This window comes from Tympanuchus pallidicinctus, unplaced genomic scaffold, assembly GCF_026119805.1.
Source record: "Tympanuchus pallidicinctus isolate F22 unplaced genomic scaffold, pur_lepc_1.0 scaffold8, whole genome shotgun sequence".
In the NCBI taxonomy this organism is placed as follows: domain Eukaryota; kingdom Metazoa; phylum Chordata; class Aves; order Galliformes; family Phasianidae; genus Tympanuchus; species Tympanuchus pallidicinctus.
The window spans coordinates 26,154,254-26,176,036 of record NW_026294802.1 but is presented as its reverse complement, the minus strand read 5'-3'; the positions used below and the strand labels follow the sequence as shown (position 1 = coordinate 26,176,036).

Here is a 21,783-nt window from a genome sequence, read left to right as displayed (position 1 = left end):
TATTTGGCATTGAAATCTATCTTGCCTAGTGAAGCCACTATAATCACAGCATCTCCAAACAAAAATTGAAGTGTACTGTAAAAGAGAAATTAAAATGCTAAGACCAGCAATAAAAATTTTGTCAGGCAATTATAATACAATGATCCAAACCCAACAATTCTTCTAAAAGCCCTTTTTCATCATCAAAACACCTGCACTGATTTTACACTCCTCAATAAAAGCACAGCCAAAAAATATTACTTACCATAGAATTTTGATTTGGCCAGAATGCTACCACTAAGGCAAAAACCGTCCTTACGGTTGCTAACATAGAAGGCAGATATTGGGGGATGATGGGACACCTATTGAAAAAACATGCAGTGCAGTATAAACCTTGATCTAATAAAGACAATGCAAAATTCATGTTACACAGAATAGAATACAATTAATATATGAGATCATAGGATCATAGAATATCCCATGTTAGAAGGAACCCACAGAGATCTAGTCCAGCCCCTGGCTCGACAAAGGACCACCCAAAATTCAAACTGTATGTCTGGCAGCCTTGTCCAAACACAACCTTAATCTTCAGAGATAAAGATCAAGCAAGCATTTTCACTGAATTACTAGAATTGAGAAAACTAGTGTCTGACTTTCACTGGAGGAAGATGGAACAAAAACACTGAAACATCTTTGTCTTTCTAAGAATATACTGAGGAGAGTTTTTAGGATACTACACATACATACAAATACATTTTCTAGTGCTGCCATATTGCTTATCTAGCACACACAAAAAAACCTAGCACATTTATTTTTCTTAAAAATATTCATGCTGCTTATGGCAGCTACCTGTTCTGCAATGTAAAAAGTCTTGCTGTTCGTCCTGGGATGGATCCACATGCAGCGGAAAGTCTCGCCAAGTATAGGATTGTACGGCTTTTTTAGTCCCTGAATAGAAACAAAACAGACAGTAACCATACAGAGCATGTAAAGAACTCACAGAATATTTTTAACAGTCAGTCGCTGAAAGACAGAGAAAGGAAAAAAAAAAGCAAGCATAACGCATATGCTAGAGCACATTGCCTCAATCTCATCATTTGAATATCAGGCTCAAGAAGCAGTAAATAGTGTCATCTTTAAATACTATTTCCCATCAAGCTGCTTATAAAGAATACTGAGTTTAAAGCTAAATGAAGTAGGGGAAATTTTACTCCTCCAAATACATAATGCTATTGCTGAAGAACAGTAAACAAGATATTGCTCAACTTTGTGTAAAAATGTTTCATTACATTTCTACTTCAAGGGGAAAAAGCAGTTGTGCACAATCTACTTTAAGCACGGCTGGGGACCAGAAAGATCTATGATAAATTTATCTAAATAATGAAAACTTCACCTTCTTCAGAAAAAAATGCACAACAATATAATGAAACAAAAACTCCAGCACATTCCTGAGCTCTCAAACTAGACACAACTTCCAAAACAAAGACAAAATAATGAGTAAAAGGACACCTTTGGCTTTTTGTAGAATCCAGACAAATACCACTTTACTACTTTTTTCATGCGGTTGTAAGCATTCTCTTCAAGAGCAGCTCTGTGAAACAAGCAGAAAGCACAGACTGAATGTCAGGATTGCTTCGATTATGAGACGCTACCAATTGCTGTTATACATCTTCTATCTAGAAGCTCACTTAAACAGAAGTTTTGTAATTCTCAGTAGTAAAACTTTCAGCCTGAAATTAAGCTTTCAGAATCCTCTGAACATGGAAATCAAACAAAATAAAAATCAGAAATGCTTACTCCAAAATTGAGTCTGGACTTTGAAACACTAAATCCTGCTAAACACCCCCCTCCAATTCCTTTTATTTAGGAAAGAGAATGCTTCAGAGAATTGGCATACTCATGCACAGTTGAATAATATCTCTATGTACAGGTTTTAATTCATTAGCTTTCTTTGAGCAGGTAAATAAATTCTAAATCAAAACAGTATTTAATAATTTCTTTAAAAAGGCTAACTCTTGCTATTCCACCATTATAAATATGCATCCAAAAGAAGAAAAAGGAAAAAACAAACTAATTTTGTTAAATCTTGAGACGTCTTTTAACCATTTCCTAAAATCCACAACAGAAATGTTTGCAACACAATTGCTATTAAAGTATTAAGAGGGGACAGACATTGAGACATACCAGCCGAGCTCTTAGGCTGATAATTTTTCAGAAAGCAAGAATATTTGACAACTGATAGATTGTCAGACCAACATTCAGACTATGTATTCTATGATGCTGTTCAAGTGAACCAGACCAGACAACAAAGATTTCAGTATCTTACTGGTTTCTTATTTTAGCTTAAAAGGAAGCTAAAGGGAAAGAAAACCAGTGATAGGATTGACTCACTCGGATAGGAAGTCTGCATGGTAGTAGTAATCAGATAGCTTGTCAAGGAAAGAACGAGGTTCCAAGATAAACGTAGGCAGTACAACCTTGGATAAGTCCATTCCTGGACGGACTTGCTTCAGAAGTGTCCAGATCAAACTTTTGTTTTCTTCAGACACTACTTCTGTCTGAGCAGCCTCCCCTGCCTAAGATAAATAAGAAACTGCTTACAGAAAGGATAAAGAACATAGACGTTGAACTGTTTCAATGCATTCTGGTGACGCCATAACAATACAAAATGTACACATGAAATGGAACGTTCCGAGGAAGAGATAGAAAATTTCTCTAAATACACTTACAGTACACATTTAATATATGATACACATGATTACATATTTACTATTCAGCATTAAAAACTGCATTTCTTTTTATCAACCCTAAAACAGAAAAACACCCCAATGTGCTCCTTTTGGTCAAAGAAAAGTGGAGATATTCTTTCTTACAGTTCCTGAAATGAAAAACAAGGTCTATAGGAAAAGCATGCCTCTTCCCAAAACTATTCTAAAATGCATTTTTGCTAACTTAAACCCTCAACTTTTCTTGAGCCATTGTTTATTCTAGAGTCAATCCTGGAAAGCAACAAAGCACAAAGTTTCCATGTCCAGTAGGTATATAAAAATGAAGCGAACAACAAACCTCACACTTAGCACTTGAGAAAAAGAGGAGAGTCACAACTATTCTATTTCTCTCCATTTCCCTTAAAAAGATTTTTGGTATTATTATAGCAAGTAATACATACATATTCCTCTCACATTTGGCTGTGTAGGGGTGAAAGAAAACCCACAGAAACAGAGCAGTAACTCTGGGCATCATAATAGAATGCAAGCTGAACACTGAAAACATAGCAAGTCTTTCACAGAATTCTGCAAAGCCCAGCACTACTTAACTTCTCTCTTGCAGTAGAAAAATAGGTGTCAGTTTGTATAAAAATCAACTTGAAAATTTTTACTTAAAGAAAAAGACCAAAACAATTTAATAAAAAAAACAGAGTTAGTAACGAGAAGAAAGGCAGACATGGCCAACTTCTGCTGCAGGTGGTCCTTCTAAAGTAAGCACCTTCTCTCTGAGAAATACACCAAATAATCTTTAACAAAGAGGTCATTCTTTTTAACTAAACGTATCTCTCAGAAGCACAGAAGTGTAGCAGAGCAGAACACGGATGGATACAGTTTTTTTTTCCTCAGGATTACTGACCACATGAAAGTCAATCCTGTAAAGCAGCTGTCAAATGTAGCACATCCTCTAAAATATCAGCTTTACATTCAGCAAAGTGACCTGCCTACTACATGAAAAGTACTTTTACCTCTCCAAGTTCTTCATGACTTTGCTCTAAGTAAGTTGTTTCTTTGATATCAATTGGCTCTGGATCAACATAAGAGTCATCTTGTCGCTCTGATGTGTCGCTATCACTTTCTTCACTTTTCCCCAATCCATCATTATCAGACTCATCATGTTCATGATCGTTTTCCTTATCAGATTTATCAGAGTACATATCTTGGTCTTTAAAGTGATGCCTTTCGATTTCACTGTCATTTAATCTACAAAAGATAAAAGCTAAATGAATCTTCAGCTTCACCCCATGATTTCATGTTTCCAAACCAAAATCCCACAATAATCCTTTGAATTAGCTGCCAGTATGAACCCCAGTCTAGCAGCAAAGTTGAACTTGCTTCAGTGGAAATATACAGGATGCGGTGTTGTCACTGAACTGTAAAATGCACCAAATTTACTTTGCATTTATGTTTATTATATTCTCTGGCTGTGGCTAGTGAGGTGAGGAAGAGACTGCATACCGAGGATGAAGAACGATAAAGTGAATTCCATAACTGAAGTGATACTTCACACAAAGCAGTAATTTGTAGGTATAGAACACTATTTCCTTTCCCACATTAAGGCAGTGTAAATAAATACTGATTTTAAACTCCTTATTAACTCCCCAGCATGCTTCCTTCTCAAGGTTACACAGCTGTACACATTCCCAGAAGGACCAAGGCATCCTCTGCTGCAACATCACTGAGAAATGTAAAAAGCCAGCTCTCAGCTGGACTTAAAATTGCTTTCATGTTTTCTCCCTCTCCTGTCAACCCCTTTAAAACTATGTCTATAGTTTAGAGAAACACACTGAATACTCTTGCAATACACTACATCCAAAGATCTACTTAATTAAACTATTACTCTTAATTAGACTTCACGACTGTAGCTAATTGCTGTGACTGTAATCTCGGTCAGGTGATGATATTAAATTATGACTACAGATCTCCAGTTGAACTGTACACTGCAGCTTCACTGTTTCCTTAGGATTGTGGAAGGAGCAAAACTGTACCTGGACAAAATATTGGCTGGTCATCAGGATAGTGCCCTGAATTTGGACTGGAGGCAATAAGGCAATAGTCTGCTTTTTCTCAGTGTTTCAGGCTATCTAAAGGCAGCAAGAAAAGCATTTCTTCCTGCACAGGCCTGTACTTTTATCTCAGCTGCAGCGGTATAAAAGCCCCACCCACCCAGAACAGATGTGGGCAGCTGTATTCATGTGTGTGAAGGATTATTCAAAGACATTTATGTCAGTCTATCAGTATACTCAACTGGTGGAAGATAAGAGAGAAAGCAAAGCCCAAGCTTCAGACCAAATTATTTCAAACAAATGACTAAATCTTTTATATCTTTCTAATGCACTCTGATGCCATAACTGGAAGTGTTGGAAAGCACATTCATTCACAGAATCACAGAATGGCCAGGGTTGGAAGGGACCTCAAGGATCATGAAGCTCCAACCCCCCTGCCGCATGCAGGGCCACCAACCTCCACATTTAATACTAGACATTCACCATGCTTGTTTAATGATATATTTTCAGGAAAGACCATGCTCACAAAAATTTGGATGAGAGCATTTACTGAAATGACTCAAGGGCCCTCTAATACTTGACACAGGTGATTTCAATTTTTGTACTATTTAATTTCATAGGCTGATGGAAGCATTACTGATGAACTTGATGATTCAAACCTGAGGCAAATGACAACCATTTAAATAGTTTTGGTGTTATTTATACTTTGACCAAAGAAAAGCAACTTATATTCACACCTGCCTACTTTCATAACATGAACTAAACTTTTTTCAGGTGAAACAAACAAGAGAGATCAACTTCACAATACAAAAAAAAAAATTAAACTGTAACAGCTTAACTGAGTGCTTTAACTTACTGGTGTAATACTCAGCTTTGAGTTCCTTGGGCCGAGCTGCCCTCTGTATCTGCTTTGCTCAAAAAATAAAGTATACATGTTTTTCATTTTATCCATGTATAAAAACACAGTGCAATTAAGTCTTATACAGAGAATCTGGAAGCGAATAGAACTGCAAAGAGAGATCCTCTCTTCAAAGAACTCCAATAACTTTGGAGAAGTTATTACTATATGGTTCTGCCAGAAAAGCAATCAGGTTTAGTAATTAATTTACTCACGGTAAGTTGTCTCCACTATTTAAGTTGTTAGCACGAAGCAGGCCATAGAGAGAGACATGAGCACTGTCACTTGAAGAATTCAAGTCATGTTCTTTACCCTCTCTAATCATTGTACGTTTAAGTAGACTTGAACATTTCAAAGCCAGCTCCAAAGCATCCATCCAACACCTGCCTGAAGACAAATTTAATATTAGAGATGCTGTTGGGTAGGGGATCAAGGTGAATTTAGAGCACATTCTAGCATTTCTTCCTTAATGGCTCCATCAAGGCTGTACTTACTGAACTCCTCTAAAGGTGCTTGCAGACATACTCCACTTTTGTAGACTATGTAATCGCATCACTTGGCAGAATTTGTTCATGTTATACAATATGGAAATTACAATATAAAAGTCAATTCAATATTGGACATTCCAATACAGTTTTTCTAAAATTATGTGCTCTTTTCACTCCTCACTTATTTATTTTCCTGTATTTAATTCATTTTCAAATCTAATAGTTTTTCAAAAGCAATAAAAAAAAAGCACTTAAAATAAAACAATGAAGATAGTACAAATTTACATCTAAGGGTGATTAAATAATACAAAAACGTGACTTTTATTTCTCTTCTATACACTGTATTTAAAAGTAACTGTATCATTATCTGAAGGAAAATAAGAGTCTTAACTTCAAGGACTTCAAGGGTATGTTTAATCAATCTGTAGAAGGAAAGCAGCTACTAAGAAGTCTAAACAGCGGTCTTAAATTTTGTTTTTGTTTTCTAACCTTCCAAGATGGTTGCATCAATATTAATCCCTATCTCCTCTAAGTGATAGCATTAAAAACGTGTATTTTAAGGGAATTTCTACTACAAGAGCTCTGTAAAACTGCTGAATTTTATAATACACAAACACTTTCATTAGAAAGAGTCTACAGTAGCATTTAAGAAAGGAACTAGTTGCAAGGAGCTCAATGACAATTTCTTCAATTCAATATTCTCCTTGAATAAACATGAAAAACTGCTAGTTCCAATACAACAATGTACCAAGTTAAGGAAGAGCCTTTACAAGCATGAACTGCAATCACAGGGCTGTAACAGACAGTAAGACAACTTAAGCAATGTCTTTCTAACGACTGACTGCTGTCTTGGTGAAAAAATACTGAAGTGCCTATTTACCATCTGATTCTGAAGCGGCTCGGATGATCAGGTAACTGCTGGGTAGTGGCTGAGTTATAGAACCAACTGCTTCACCTTTTGGACCCTTGAAATACACAAAACAAGCATCATATATTTTAATTCCATTTTAGAGTTTACCATTCACGTAACAAGCAGACACACTGCTGGCTATTTACTGTCACTCAGCAACATCTAATGAAGATATGAATGGAAAGATGGACAGCCCTCTTTTACTGGATTTCTTCTTCAAAGACATCATTTTAAGTATAGCTCCCAATTCAACCCTCTTTCTTTCAAAGAGAACAGTCTTTGGGATTCAAATAATTTTTGGTGCTTTTATTTTGTCTTCGTTTGAGGGATTTTTTTTTGTTTGTTTGCTTTTGGTAAATCAGACTTGGTGTAGTAGCTTAGAAATGCTCTGCTGATGCCAGTTAAAGCAAAAAGACAAAAGCATCAAAATGAATGCTACAAGGGGAGTTACCCTCACTTTTTAAGGGACTGCAGATGGGCAGAGATCAGAAGAGATGAGTTATTTCTCTTCAACTCTGCGTTTCAGATAAACAGGTAAGTATGAAACAAAAAATATTGGGAGGGAAGGGGTATTTTAAGAGGGTTGGTTTACAGCAAAAGCTGTCTATCAGAAGACTCCACATCTGTAAACAATTAACCCTTCCCCTCTGGTCCTCATCCTCTCTTGATGTGAGTAGATTCCTCTCAACTCCTAAGAAGATGCTATGGTTCAGAAATCCCCAAAAGACAGAAGAGCAAGCTAAGCCACTGGAGAGAGCAGGAGGCTCTCTTCTGTATTCCACTTCATGCTTCTTTTACACAAGAACATGTTTGTTATCTCAACTGCATCCTACACTCCAGAACTGCATGGCATCTGCTGTCTTCAGAAGACATGAGTCGATCAATATCTACACAACATTGAGCTAACTGTTCCCACTTGAACACTACGTCTTGCAATAGGAACCCACTCTCTTTTTGTCTCCCACTTTCTCCCTTCAACCTCTCTATCACCCAACAGTCAGTCAATCCCCTTAAAAAATTTTGGTGCCTAATTGTATTTAGATGCCTACCTGTAGACTTGGTGCTTAAAAAAAAATAATTAAAATGATAAGGATGATAGCTAAGTCCATAAAAGACATTCAGATGCTTAAGTCCTTCTACAAAGAGAATCAGCAGGACACCAAGAATTGAGTTCAACCAAAAGAAACATACAGAACATTAAATGCCAAAGTTTAACTTTCATTATGAAGTTTTTTCACATTTGGAATTTAAAGCAAATCCAAAGCTTTGCTTTGGAATAAAATACTAAGCAATCATTTAAATGTCTCTTCAAAAACATTTACCCATGGGAACATTAAAGTAAGTGATAAGCAAAGAGGGCTGTATTAAACACACTTGAAGCTTGTTGAAAGCTGGGTTAAGCCTGCCTAATTCATGAGTTATCACAGTTTGGCCTTGACTGATTTCCCCATAGAAGCCTAATGAAAACAAGTATAAGGCTTGGAAGAGGGAATTTGAAAGCCAGCAGAATTTTTGAGCAAAAGCAAATAATAGCAGATATTTTAGAAGCAAGCGTATGAAACAGCCAGAACATTTCTGAGGGCGAGAGGCAGGTAACAAGGAGTCTTGGTGGTGCTCAGATACCCGTACACACGAGCTGGTGCTGGTAAACAATGTTCAGAAACTTCTGAATGCATACAGAGTAGAAGCCACTTGGGTGTTAAAATTTAAATTCTATGTTACAGCCTCCTCCAGCGACTGGAGAGGCTCTTCTATGCAAGGTGTTTGGTGAGGTGACACGTGAGGATTGGAGCTAACAAGACCCGTGGGAGACATTATGCAGAGCACTCTTGGTTTTGAGGGTGGGTCACTAAGGGTCTGGAACATTGGGGGATGCAAGGGAGAGTACACTGCACCCCTGGGGAGAGAAGGGCTGGGAGAGATCACTGGGCACTGCACAAGGGGGATGGTACTGCGCTATGGCTCCACGGGCACATGTGTACTGAGCAAGTGCCTCCACTATCCCAAGTCCTCAAAATTGCCAGATTACAGGATACAAAGGGCAGCACTCCTCCCTTGAGAGCTATAAGGTTATGCCGTGGGCATACAGGATGCATCACTTTGTACCAAAAAGATGTAATAAAGAAATAATGGTTTGCGTTTTACTGCGTATGAGAAAGCTATACTTCCATGGGCAGCTGCACAATGTGCTGACTAACACAGAGTTAATCATCTGATTGAACATTTAAGTAGGTTGATTTATTTTGAAATATTTGCATGTGGATTTTTAATTGGCTATTGTTTCAAAAGCACTTGACATTTTCATTGTTATCAGCCATTGTGACTTCAAAATCAATTTTCAGAGTATTAGTGTCCAAGACAGATGTTAGTTTTCACTTGTTAGATAACTGCATTTAAACTGATTGCACAACTACTGGAACATGAGGTAATGGGCAAATTAAAAATTCCACTAGATTAAAAAACTTTGAAGTTTACTTTCAACAGAATATTCATGCCAACTAAACTCAAGTGCCACAAATATTCATAGAAAACAACAAAATCAGGCAGTCACACTAAAATCTAAATCTGTTCATGAGAAGTCATTTGTGCTAACTTCTCCAGTTAACATTTTAAAAAACTGAGATGGCATTAGGATTGGGCACCTGAGGAAGAAAGAAGAAGGTTCAGTGCATCAAGTACCTTAAAGTGCAGAAGGAACATCACAGACCACAACAATAGGCTTAAGGGAGCACAGTAAGTGACTGACTGCAAACTACTGTCAATGAGAATTTACAAGCTGCCAGAAGGACACACTACAGAAGGTGTGCTTAAGCAAGAAAATGTCCTGCCAGTACTTATCTCTGTGTAAATATTTCTTGCAATGTCATCTTCCTACACTGATGGCAAACACAATTCATTTTGTCTTAGACTTCAACCTTGTTCTGGATTATCTACTCTGCAATTCAGTCAATTGCCATTTATGTTCATGAAAATTTACCTTGCAGTAATAAATTTATTACTAGAAAGTCATAATTGACTAGGAACACAAGGCAGAAAATAGTTTCAAACTTCAAGGCCTCTCATCTAATTAAGTCCAGTAATTCTCAATTGCAAATAGCCATACCAAAATGAACAAACGCCACTCCAGCTCTCAGCACATTTAAAATGGACAATATCAACTTGTTCAGGTTCAAAATATGACCTACCTTAAAAAAGTAAAAATCTGGAGGGGCATGTCCTCTAAATTCTAAATATCTAGTTAAAAAAACAAACAAATCCATTTCTCATTGCCAAACAATAAAGAAATATAAGATTGATTTGTGATCTTCTGCAGACAGGCCACCACTTTGCAATGTACACATACAAGTTCGTAATTCAATCGCATTAACACCAAACTCTGTTGTTTCTGAAAAAGAATATGATGTTTGTGTTCTGCTAATGTGAGATCACAATTAATTAGGGAAAAGTCCTCCTAATACTGAAATAAATATCAATACTGAAATGAAATCATTCAAAAGGCACGATAAATGATTTGTTCTAAGTTTGGTAGATTCAGATAATACTGATAATGACAGTTCTTCAGCAAGATCAGCACAAATATCAAGGATCATACTAGCTGACTTACTTCCCACTCTGAGATGAGGAAGAAACAAAAAACACTGCAGCATATTCTCCAGATGTGACAGCACCACACTGGTATTAACGTCTCATACAATACAATCTCACGATTAGTACTTGTACTGAGATGTTGCAGAGAACACAATTAATTAATGACAAGGATTCTGACACTATCACGATTTCATCTGAAGTAATTCAGGAGGTAAACATGATCACTTGTGCTGTGCTTCCACGCCTGCTCTCCATGTGTAAACACAGAACAAGGACTACAGCAGATAGTTTAGTAAACAATGAGCAATAGTGAACATTAAAATAAAAATTACAGAAACCTGAAATAAGCCTTTGCTCTGCAGAACACACCATGATTATTAACACTAACAATATTGTGCCACGTTTGACAAAGCAAGTAGTCATCAGAACTGAAGAGAAACATTTATCTTTGTAAAATTTCAGCCAAATCCAAAGAGTACAATTAGCAATATATGCTATTATTGTATAAGGAAGCTAGTTGAATTTCTAATATCACAAGCAAATTGAACCAGGCTGACATTACATGAATATAGAGCTGGAAGCCAAGAAATTTTCATAATGCATCTGAATACTTTCATCTTTTTCAATCAATTTCCTCCTTAATTTCCTAGATTAGACTGATGTAGAATACAACATTATATACTCATTCCTTCCACTTACATAACTACCATGATGGCATTATCCTCTTTGTGGCACACTTCTGCATACTGTAAGTTATTTTAGTATATACAGCAGAAAAAAAGCAAATATTTTTTTGCAGTGAAGAAAACTACGTGCTCAAATTTTACATTCAGAATAAACAAATCATTGAAAGTTATAACAGACTGTTTAACTTTCTGTTACAGCTGTCTTAACTCATAGTTGGCTAATACTGGTCATCCTTAAGAACCACACGTGCTACCACTAACCTTTATGGCCCATATGGACTGCTCCAAAGGGTGAAAAAGTTTGAAACAAAAGCCATCTTTTTTAGAAGGTCTCTCAATGAGTTCACAAGCATTCAGGAGCACTGTTCCCACCCACTGGCCATTCTTGGGTGTTTTGTAAACAAGCAACACTCCTGGTTTCAGTACACACCACAGTTTGGTCCAGCTTTTCAAGGTACCCCGAATCTAGAAGACAAACAGTTACAGTTACATTCCAGTGAACTCAGTACAAAAACCACCCCCTTCAACAAAACAGAAATCAAAATTAGAAATGTTTATTAGTGTTTGTGTTTTTTTATTACAATAAAACAAAAAGTCTATTCAAGTTCATCCATGTTTATCAAATATAGTAAAAAGGCATAATTTAGGTGTTCATCCTTTTACTCTGTCTTGACAAGTACTTATTTTACAGAAGAATATACACACATTAAGATCTGTGAAATGTGGATAGTCATCTGAAACTGACTTCATGAGTTGTTTTATTTGAAACACATGTTATCTCTAGTATGTAGGGAGGATAATCTTTGGAAACACAGTTCTTCTGAAAACAGGACAGACATCTGATAAGAAAAATAGGATATATTCACAAAATAAATTATTTAAATTAAATTTCTTAGATAAAACCTCTCACAAGGAGCTGTCAATTTCAACCCACATGTGCTATATAAGACCCCTTCACGTCCCTGGATTCTGCACATCTGATTAAACTACTTGCGTCATTTAATCAACTCTGGATTTAGGTTCTTTTGTCTGTAGGACTAAATGCCAAAACAACTTGTAAGCAATGTTTCAACCTGTTTACGTTGATTTTGCAAAACACTGAGAAACTTCTCCTAGATAAGCTATTGTTTGCAGCTAAATATGAAAGCAGGATTTCCAAGTAGTATGTTACACGTTCAAGGCATTATGATGCTGACTGCAATCTTTAATAAATTCATTTCTTACTTTCCCTATAAGTATTAGTGGACTGTTAGGAGAGGAAAGGAAAATTGCCAGAAAGAAACACAAATAAATATATACCTAATATGACCAAACTACTTTCACAGTTAGTAACAAACGTAACAGAGCTTCAATTCAAAGTGCAAAATAAAAAGGACAAGATCAGAATAATAAAGCCAGCTCATGTGAAGCTAACAAGCTGCACATACAAGACACATGTGACTATGGTGAGTGCAGTAAGTGGGAGCAAGGTTCCTCCATTATTCCCCTAGGAAGTGAGCACAAAGTCACAATTAGTATCTGCTGTTTGTAGAAAAACATTAACAGCAACTTCAGTTGCTGAGCCTTTTCTATTCTAGTCAGAAATCAGTGGGCAGCTGCTGTATCTTCAACTTAGATTTCACATTTAGATTCTGACCTTCAGCCAGTCAGCCATAACAATAACTGATGGGTCTGTGATTGTGCTGAGCAATTCTTTTGTAGCTCTCTTCTTTTCTTCTCTGTAATTTTTCTTTTGAACCTGTAAATAATAAAAAAAATATTTATAATGCCACAGGCAAAAGCAAGCAATCACAGCACAAAAAGCCACCTACCAGTATAAACTGAGGTAAAAACTGCTAAATTGAATTTGCAAGAAAGATGGAGATAAGCAGTTTTAAAACAGTATTGGAATCCAAAGTCTAAACAACCATTCCATACTGTTTCAAAAGCTGCTACCAACATAAAAACTTCATACTCTTCTACAATTTGTTTTTGATACTGAGAACTGTGAAACTCCTCTTAGAATCATGGAGTGAGATGGGATGGAACGAACGGAAACAAACAAAAATACTCTTCCTTTACAAACCTATGGTACAAAAGCAAATTTAGGGCTAGATTCAGATTTTTACTGGCACTTTATGTGATCAATTTTCATCCATCTCTCACTTTCCCTCACAGCAAAAATTCAACATAATACATACTTATCTTTTACTGGCAAATAATGTTCTGTTTCCCCTGTCATGGTATTTAACAAACAGAGGAAGTTTAGTCTTGTTACAACAGAGAGGTAAAAAATCAGTAAGTAACACTGGTAAAGCATGCAAACCATAGCTTTGTTATTTCACTTTGTCTTTTCATCACACGTGTATGTCCTGAGGTCCTTGCAAAGTTGAATTATCCTATAAGCTTCTCAGCTATCCTATAATCTTACGTATTCTCAAAGACTACATTATGAAAGCCCATACTTTGTAACAGTACTGTAAGACTTAAAAACCCAAGAGAACCAGCAACATTAATTCTCACACAACACGGATATTCCACAGAAATCTCCTCACTGATTGGCATTTCTCTTCTCATCAGAAGAATGTGATAAAACTTTGTGCATGTTTATAGTCCATGAGAAGTTTTTAGACAGTAATTCACCTTGAGAGACTCCTTTTTGGTAAGTTTGCTTGAAGATAATGAGATGTCTTTCTCAGAGCCATTGAAAAGCTTGGATTCAGACTGAAATTAACAAAACATAGAATAAACACATGATAATAGATATGAGGCCATATTACTATTTCAGTGTTTGAAGTGTACAGCTATGTTTCCAAACTCCCCATTCCTTTTTTCTGCTGTTTATCCCAATCAGTAAAACAAGGCTTGTAACAGTAATGTTCATCACCCACGGAGTCTTTTCTTCATAAAGTTTTTGTGGGCAACAAATCTGAGATTCCTCCAAAAGTTGAAGTAAATATAGTAAATATTTAGGCCACGTATCCTGTTGCTTCACATGTCACAGTCTTGACTAGGTATGCATTACTTCTGCAGAGAAAGAAGGTTTCAGGAGAATCCTGCTATTCAAACTCAGGAGTCATTCCTGTGTCAGACGTGAATCTCAACATCTTCCTAACTACACAGTTCCTCCAAAAAGATTGCTATAGAGGCACTTACCCCATGACCCATGAAGGAAAACAGAGCCTCTTCAACCTAGAATTCAGTGCTCTGCAAGTTACCAGAGTACTACTGACCACTGCTGGCACTTGCTCCTCTGCTTCCTCCCTAATGCCACGCTCTCGTTACTCTGCAAATAATCTCAGAGAAGCTCACCATGGCAATAGGCAGAAGGCAACTCAGGTTTGTTTATAAAACCCAAGTCCTCATTCATGGCAGGACAATATGCTGCCTCAGCACCACCTGACTTCTGTCACTCCCCCCCACCTCCTGTGAGGTTCAAAGTTTACTTCTTGGCATCTATTGCCTACTAATTGTAGGGGAACTAGAGCCACCAAAGATTCACCCTGGCTTACAGAGCTGTTTTTATAACACAAGAAGAGTACACTGAGTTATCACACACCATTTCTATTCCAACTCAAGAGAACACTGTATGGGCACCCCACTGTACAAAAATATCAGATAAATTACATAGTTGTATTTCTTTGTGCAAGGAAATATAAACTGGATTGTCAAAAACACACGTGCAACAACTGGCAAAAAGTAATTTTAAATCAAAATTATTTCAGCAGTAAGTAAATGTTCCTTAACTTCCATGTACATCTTGCAAGAAGGAAGGTTATCTCTTCATTTTGTATTAAAGCTATGTCCTTAACACTGAAAATATAAGCATGCATCTTGAAATTTAATTCCAGCCTAGAAGTTAAAGATGGTACTTTAAACATAATAACAAGAGAAAGGAAAAATGCTTATCACTGTCACATAAGAGCTAATGAAGTCATTATGCAAGGTATAATGGGGTAACGCAAGTGAAACATTCATAAATATTCCAGTTGCTCACCAGCAGAAAGCTAATGCAATCTAAAGTCCACACATATAAAGCCCAAACCAGTAAATATCCCAGGTTACAAAGACTCATTTTCTCAGTTATAAAGTTCACTAACATGACACTGAGTGAAAGTCCGTTTGCCTATCCAACAGATTATGGACAGACCAGTGAAAAGGATACTTTTAATGATCTTCTCATTTGCATGTGGGGGGATAGGATCAAAATTTACAAGAAGAAACCTCTTTAGTTAGAAACAAGGAGTGCGACTTCACCTCCATAGCTGGGACAGCCAGTAACCATCTTCTACTAGCCTGAAGCTTATTGGTGGGGTATAAAGGAACTACTGGTCTTAACAAGCTCCATTGCAAAAATAAGAATAAAGAACTATATATATTAAGAGAAGTAGGAGTATCTGTCTCCTCTTGAATAGCAGAAAATCACAAAAGGAACAGTAAAGCATAAAAAGAATTATGATTCTGGAAATAAAAAGAACCCCTCCAAGAAAAAAAAAATAGAAGAGAAAAAACAAATTGGTTAGTCAAAGATAAATTATTAATAGAGTCTGAAATTCATCTGGGTTAAAACAGACAATGCTGACTTATTTTCAAGACAGAAGAAGATTTAGAGGTTTCTGGACCAATAAAAAATACTTTGACCAGACATAAGCCAGATGATTAAGTATGCTTCCTTGATCTCCTTGATCAGGATACGTTAAAGCCTACAGACACAGTTCTGTGACTTCAGATTAGGTGGATAGCAGTGACTCCAAGGGTTGCTCAGCTGTGACATCATAGAATTGTACCAATCACAGTCCTGCTCTTCCAGAATGCAATTCTGAACACACCATTTAAGTAGGGGATGTTACCATAATCTTTACATCAGCTTGATTTTGTTCAGCACCTGTTAGATGTTTCTCTTGAAGACTCAGACATAGGAAAAACTGCAGAAAAACTTCTACGAAGGCCTGGAGGGCACTCCCCCTCTCCTCTGGCTGAGGCTGCCTGTGTCTGGGGCAGCTCGGGGAATCTTGGATCAGAATGCTGAGAGGAGAGCTGTGTGGGAGCTCAGTGGGAGGCAGTCCTCTTCCCCACCTCACCCAGGAGATGGACGTACAGGAGCTTGCTTCCCAGCCCCTGGTCCCAGCCCAAACCAGCTTAAGCTGTGCCTAGCTGTGCAGCTAACAGACCCAGCAGCCGACCCATTTCAGCCCCCAGCTTGGCTTTGGATCTACCTTGTCCCCACAGATTGGTGCTGTAAGCTGAGCCTGGCCTACACTACCAGCCTCATTCTGCTCACCCTGTCCGTTTGTGGTAGCACTGCGCTCCTGGCCGCTGCCCTCCCCACACAGCCATGTAATGGGATCATTTAAAGATCTGAAATCTAGCCAGTGGTCTTGCTTACATAAGAACACCAATTTAACACAGATACTCAATTCAGCAACCAAACCATACAAAACTTTCTCCTCCACAAAATGGCATCTGTCTGTTCTTTAAAGTTTTGATGAGAAAAAGACATCTGTTTTGTAAGACACTCAATTAAAAATATTTTTCTGGAATTCCACATTCTAAATATATATAGACCACTAGATGAAAATGTAGAGCTTTGACAAGCCAGGCACTCCAAGAGTTACAATAATACAATTTTTAAAGAAAGTAGCATTGGAGCAGCCCATATGATGTCTTAAAATGTAAAGCTTCTCTAACTGTTATGCACAGATTTAAAAGGATTTAAGAAAGGAATAAATAAATAAGGAAGATTTTTCTCTGCATTACTATGACTTTTTACACAAATGGTTCATTCTACGTCAGGACCAGCAGAAAAGAACATTTTATTCTGAATGCTGATGCTATTGCAAAGTGTTCTTATAGATAAACTTGATTAGAACAAAACAAAACTCTGCAAAGAAGAAAAAATGGGATCACTACACAACAACAGTCTTTTTTTGATTGCTGAAGCAGTTCAAGTTTTCTTCCTCTTTAAACTTCAGCCATCTCAATATGCTGTATTTTTGGTGACTGCTGTATCCCGATTTGGTGTGTTCTCATTTTTCACTGCATCTCAGTGAACCTTTTTCTCAGAGACAAAAAGGGTTCTACCATCAGTATAATACGATTATGAATTTGAATGAAAGTCTAATACATTTGTTAAAGCAGGCACTCAACTCCTTTGCATGCTGACATTTTTAAGCCAGGCAGAGGCAGCTTTCCTTACCTTGCTTTTGGACATAGAATGTGCTGTATCCTCTTTGCTTTGTGAGGCATCATCCTTCCCTTTGTCAAAACCTTAAAGAAAAGACAGCATTGTTGCATATTATTTGAATGCACTAGCTTTAACACGAGCTAGCCTTTGAAATAAACTTGCAAATAGTATTTACCATTGAAAAGTGCAAACAAACCAGATTTTCAAACAGCTCATATATATTAGTTCTTCATGTAAGTTGAAAATCAGTTATCACAGCACAGTCTGATTTAATACCTGCTAAGAAGTGAGAACAGTCCACTGTATTTGGATGGTGCTGCACCCAATTCAGAGATCTAACCAACTGAAAACATGATCAGCAAATTGTCATCCTTTTATGTCCTCAGCCTCTGCTGTCTGCATATGCAGGCATGAACACAGCAGAACACTAAGGAAAGCTGGGATTGGCTTGTTCATTTCTTTAGCCAGAAATAATGGTTAAAATCCATACAATTGAAATCAAATAGATAACATGGCTTAAGATTGCCAGTCAATCTGTCACAAGTACATGAAAAGATGGTCCACATCTGCCTTGAATTTATACTCTGGACTTCACACTGCACAGATGTAACTACTTGGCTTTATTTTAAGTCACCAAAATTCTATATTTATCTTCTGTGAATGATGCATAATGTGAACCCCACACTTTCACAGTATCCAAAGAGCAAAGCGAGCCAACATCTCAGTGATTTGCCTTCTTTGAAGAAGTTGGCTCTAGCATAGGCACTTATAAATGGGAATAAAACAAATACCTCAATGCACTTATTTTATTATAACGTCACCGCTGACATGCCCTCCAGACATAAGGGCATAAGTGAATATCAGGAAAAAAGAAAACAGCAAAAAGCAACGGCAAAAAGCGAGTTCAGGAAACGTTTATATGCTATACTGAGGGACATGGTTTAGTGGTCAAATTTTGGTGGTGGGTATATGATTGGACTGGATGATCTTGGAGGTCTCTTCCGACCTTGGTGATTCTATGGTTCTATGACACTGCCTTGCCGCCCGGCCCACCAGAGGGCACCAGACCCACACAGAAAAGGCAGATGGGACGGACGGACAGATGCTACTTTGAGCCCCTGCTACAATTCAGCCCAGTGTTCTGCCACAGAAATGGGTACTTTGTAAGGTTTAAGAGAACTTTCATCAAGTCTCTGCAGCTGTGTTTTTTGTTTAATGTGGGACTTTATTTTTTCTTTTTATAAATAGTATCTTCACCTTTCCACAGTTCACACTAAACCCAGAAGTTTAACACAGCACTGATTCATCTATCACAAATACGTGCCTTGGGAAGTTGCTCTGAGTTATTAGAGACATTAGGACAATCTTCAGGCTCTGCGAGGAATCCAAGATTCCTGCTTTGCTTCAGTAGCCCTATTTTTTTATTCTTGTTTTTACTTTATTACCTTTTGTAGAGATTCCGTCTGAAGATCAGATTAAAAGAAAAAATGCACTGCAATACAATTCATTTTGTGTCAACCCAAATAAAACTTCACACATCTTTACAGAAGCCTTTCTGCAGACAGTTCATTAAACCCTTCCTTATGAAATTCTCCTAACACATCTGTGAGGGATTTGTTCAGTTAAAAAAAAAAAAAGAAAAAGAAAAAGGCATAATCCAGCAGGCTGTCTGACCTCAGAGAACAAGCACCTAGACATGCAGAAGATTTGTAGTTCTAGGCAATGCGGCAAAAAAAAGAATAATAATAAAAAAATAATAATAAAAAAATCACCACAAACAGATTCATCAGGATCCAGAAGTTGGAAGCCACAGTGCTGGAAGAAAACAAAGGTGACCTCAAGTCTTAGAGGACAGACTTAAGTTCAGTGAGAAGTTATTATACTTGATACCAGTCTTAGACAGTCAAACATGCACTACAATCACAATAACAATGTCTTCTCCTCATCCCACAGCCAAAAGCAATCACCAGTTAGGAACTAAGTTCTGTTGAAAAGGTAATGCAGGGATATTTTAATCACTTTCCGTGTTTCGTTTATCTGTTCAAACACAGACACAAAAGTGATGGGAATTACCAAGGAAGTGCTGCATCAGGGTTGGGATTACAGAAGAGCAGCTCTCTTTCTGCAGTACAGCAGCTTTAAGGACTTTGAGGACTTTGCACATCCTTATCTAACATGCACATTTTTATTTTCATATACAAGCTTTGCATTGGTATCACCAAGCACTAATAAAGCAAGGAGTGCTCTTTAGTCAGAGTGTCAGACAAAGACCAAAGCTGTCTCTCTTAATTGCACCTTCTCGCTCCCAGAGCCTCCTGCCTGAGAGATGCACGTTTGCTGCTTTACAATATGTCACTGCACTCCCTCTCTTGGTCACATAAACAGCAAAATGATGGCTGGAGGGCTTGCTAGTGAATCCAGCTGCTGAAATCACAGCACTGCAGGCTCTAGGTCACTTTGCAGTACATTGTCTTAGTTTATGACAAAAAGCCAAGCAGTCGGATCCATATCCTGTGCTATCCTTGTTGCTCCCCTCTCAGTGGAAGGAATGAGCCAACACCGACTAGACAGAAGGCCCTTCTGCCATAAGACAACATGAATGACTTAAAAAAAATAGAGCATTATTCAGGTGCTAAACCAGACACAGCCTTCCTCAGTGCATCTTCACTAAGAATGAGGGAACGCATGTACAGTCACCATCATGGAATGGTTTGACTTGGAAGGAAACTTAAAGGCCATCCAGTTCCACGCCCTTGCCATGGGCAGCATTGCCAGTCAGTGGATCAGCCTGCCCAGGGCCCCATCCCACTTGGCCTTGAATGCCTCCAGGGACAGGACATCCACAGTTTCTCCAGGCTGCCTGTGCCACCCTAACAGCCAAGAATTCCTTTCCTATACCTAATTCCAACCTGCCCTCTTTTAGTTTTAAAAACAATTACCTCTTGTCCCGTTCCCACATGACCTTGCAAATGTCCCAGCCCAGCTTTCCCATAGGCCCTTTCTTAATTTAGGTCCTGAAAGGCTGCAATAAGGTCTCCCCAGAGCCTTCCCCTCTCCAGACTGAACAAGCCCAGCTGCCTCAGACTGGAGAGGCGTTTCAGGCCCCAAGTAAGTCCTGATTCTTCTGACATTAGCATGAGACTAATTAGTGTCAGATTTGTACTGAAACATCACCAAAAGCAACCTATGAGTCCTAACTGAGGACAATATACACTCTGCCATGGAAATATTTGGTCAACACCACCAAAACAATTATATGCATAAAATCAGAAATAAGATGCAGTCTCCCCCCCTCCTGATAGCAATTAAAGCTTCTCTACGGATTTCTATTTAAACCCATTAGAGCAATCTTCAGGTAATGCAGTCTGAATCAGCCTTCAGAGCTGCAGACTGAGCACCCAGTATTCTTCAAGGCACTTGCAGTTATATTTCTTTTAATCTTAAGTTTCTCTGCTGTAGCCTCTAAAGCAGTTTTCAATAGTAGAAACTGTATCCAGAGCAACACCATCTTAACAAATTTCTCCCACTGCAAGCTTTGTTTTGTTAACATCACAGCCCCGTACTCTGGAAGTTGATCCAAAACCAAGCAAGCTACAGTTCATGATCTGATCTTAGACTCCAAGGGAAACTTTGCAGGACTACATTCCCATTGAGGGCACATGGCAAGTCCAGATGAAAACTCACATTGAACTTTCAGAAAGACCTGAGAGGAGGCTGACAACTGCACACAGTTTGAACAACCAGAACTTCATACATGTAAGCTGTCCTCACAACAAAACTGATCAGTAATTGGCAGGGAGGCTGGAACTAGGTGATCTTTAAGGTTCTTGCTTATCTGAACCATTCTATGATTCGGTAACTCTTCAGAGATGGAGCTACAGCACACTGTCAACACTAAAAGAAAAAAAAATCTTCCAAAATATCACCCTTGACAAAAAATGAGTAGGAATGATAGGAGATTAGTGTTCAAGAATCTTTAATATGAAGCCTTTAGTAGGGTACAATTAAAACCAACGAGTTTGTTTAAGATACTTCAGTTTTGAAGCACAGCATGTATTGGTTGTTTGAAGTCATACCTACAGTCTGTCCCTCAATCAAAAGAAAGAAAAAGCAGAACAACCATGCAACATCTTCTGCATTTCAAGTACTGGTATTGTGTCTCTCAACAATTATCATCTACAATTAGGATACTTTAGTGAGAAAGAAAAAAAATAAAAGTTACTTTTTAATACTATTTTATTAAAAACCTAAGAAAAAATAACTACTGACTGAAGGGTTGTTTGTTTGTTGCTTATTTTTG

General features: G+C 37.7%; 1 protein-coding gene across 10 annotated transcripts in view; it reads right to left on the bottom strand.

The window, feature by feature from the left end:
* Positions 1-21,783, bottom strand: part of OSBPL8 (oxysterol binding protein like 8) — an 81,060-nt gene that overhangs the window by 10,394 nt on the left and 48,883 nt on the right. For 9 of the 10 annotated variants that reach the window (XM_052668326.1, XM_052668328.1, XM_052668327.1 and 6 more), the window contains 11 exons: positions 17,496-17,566; positions 13,943-14,023; positions 12,957-13,058; positions 11,582-11,785; positions 7,017-7,101; positions 5,864-6,035; positions 3,713-3,947; positions 2,371-2,555; positions 1,489-1,570; positions 829-927; positions 245-341 (listed from right to left, as the gene is read on the bottom strand). In XM_052668326.1, coding sequence (XP_052524286.1) covers positions 245-341; positions 829-927; positions 1,489-1,570; positions 2,371-2,555; positions 3,713-3,947; positions 5,864-6,035; positions 7,017-7,101; positions 11,582-11,785; positions 12,957-13,058; positions 13,943-14,023; positions 17,496-17,566 — 1,413 coding nt within the window. Of the gene's footprint in view, positions 1-244; positions 342-828; positions 928-1,488; positions 1,571-2,370; positions 2,556-3,712; positions 3,948-5,863; positions 6,036-7,016; positions 7,102-11,581; positions 11,786-12,956; positions 13,059-13,942; positions 14,024-14,455; positions 14,644-17,495; positions 17,567-21,783 lie in introns of those variants that run through there. The other variant, XM_052668336.1, reaches the window with a different exon arrangement.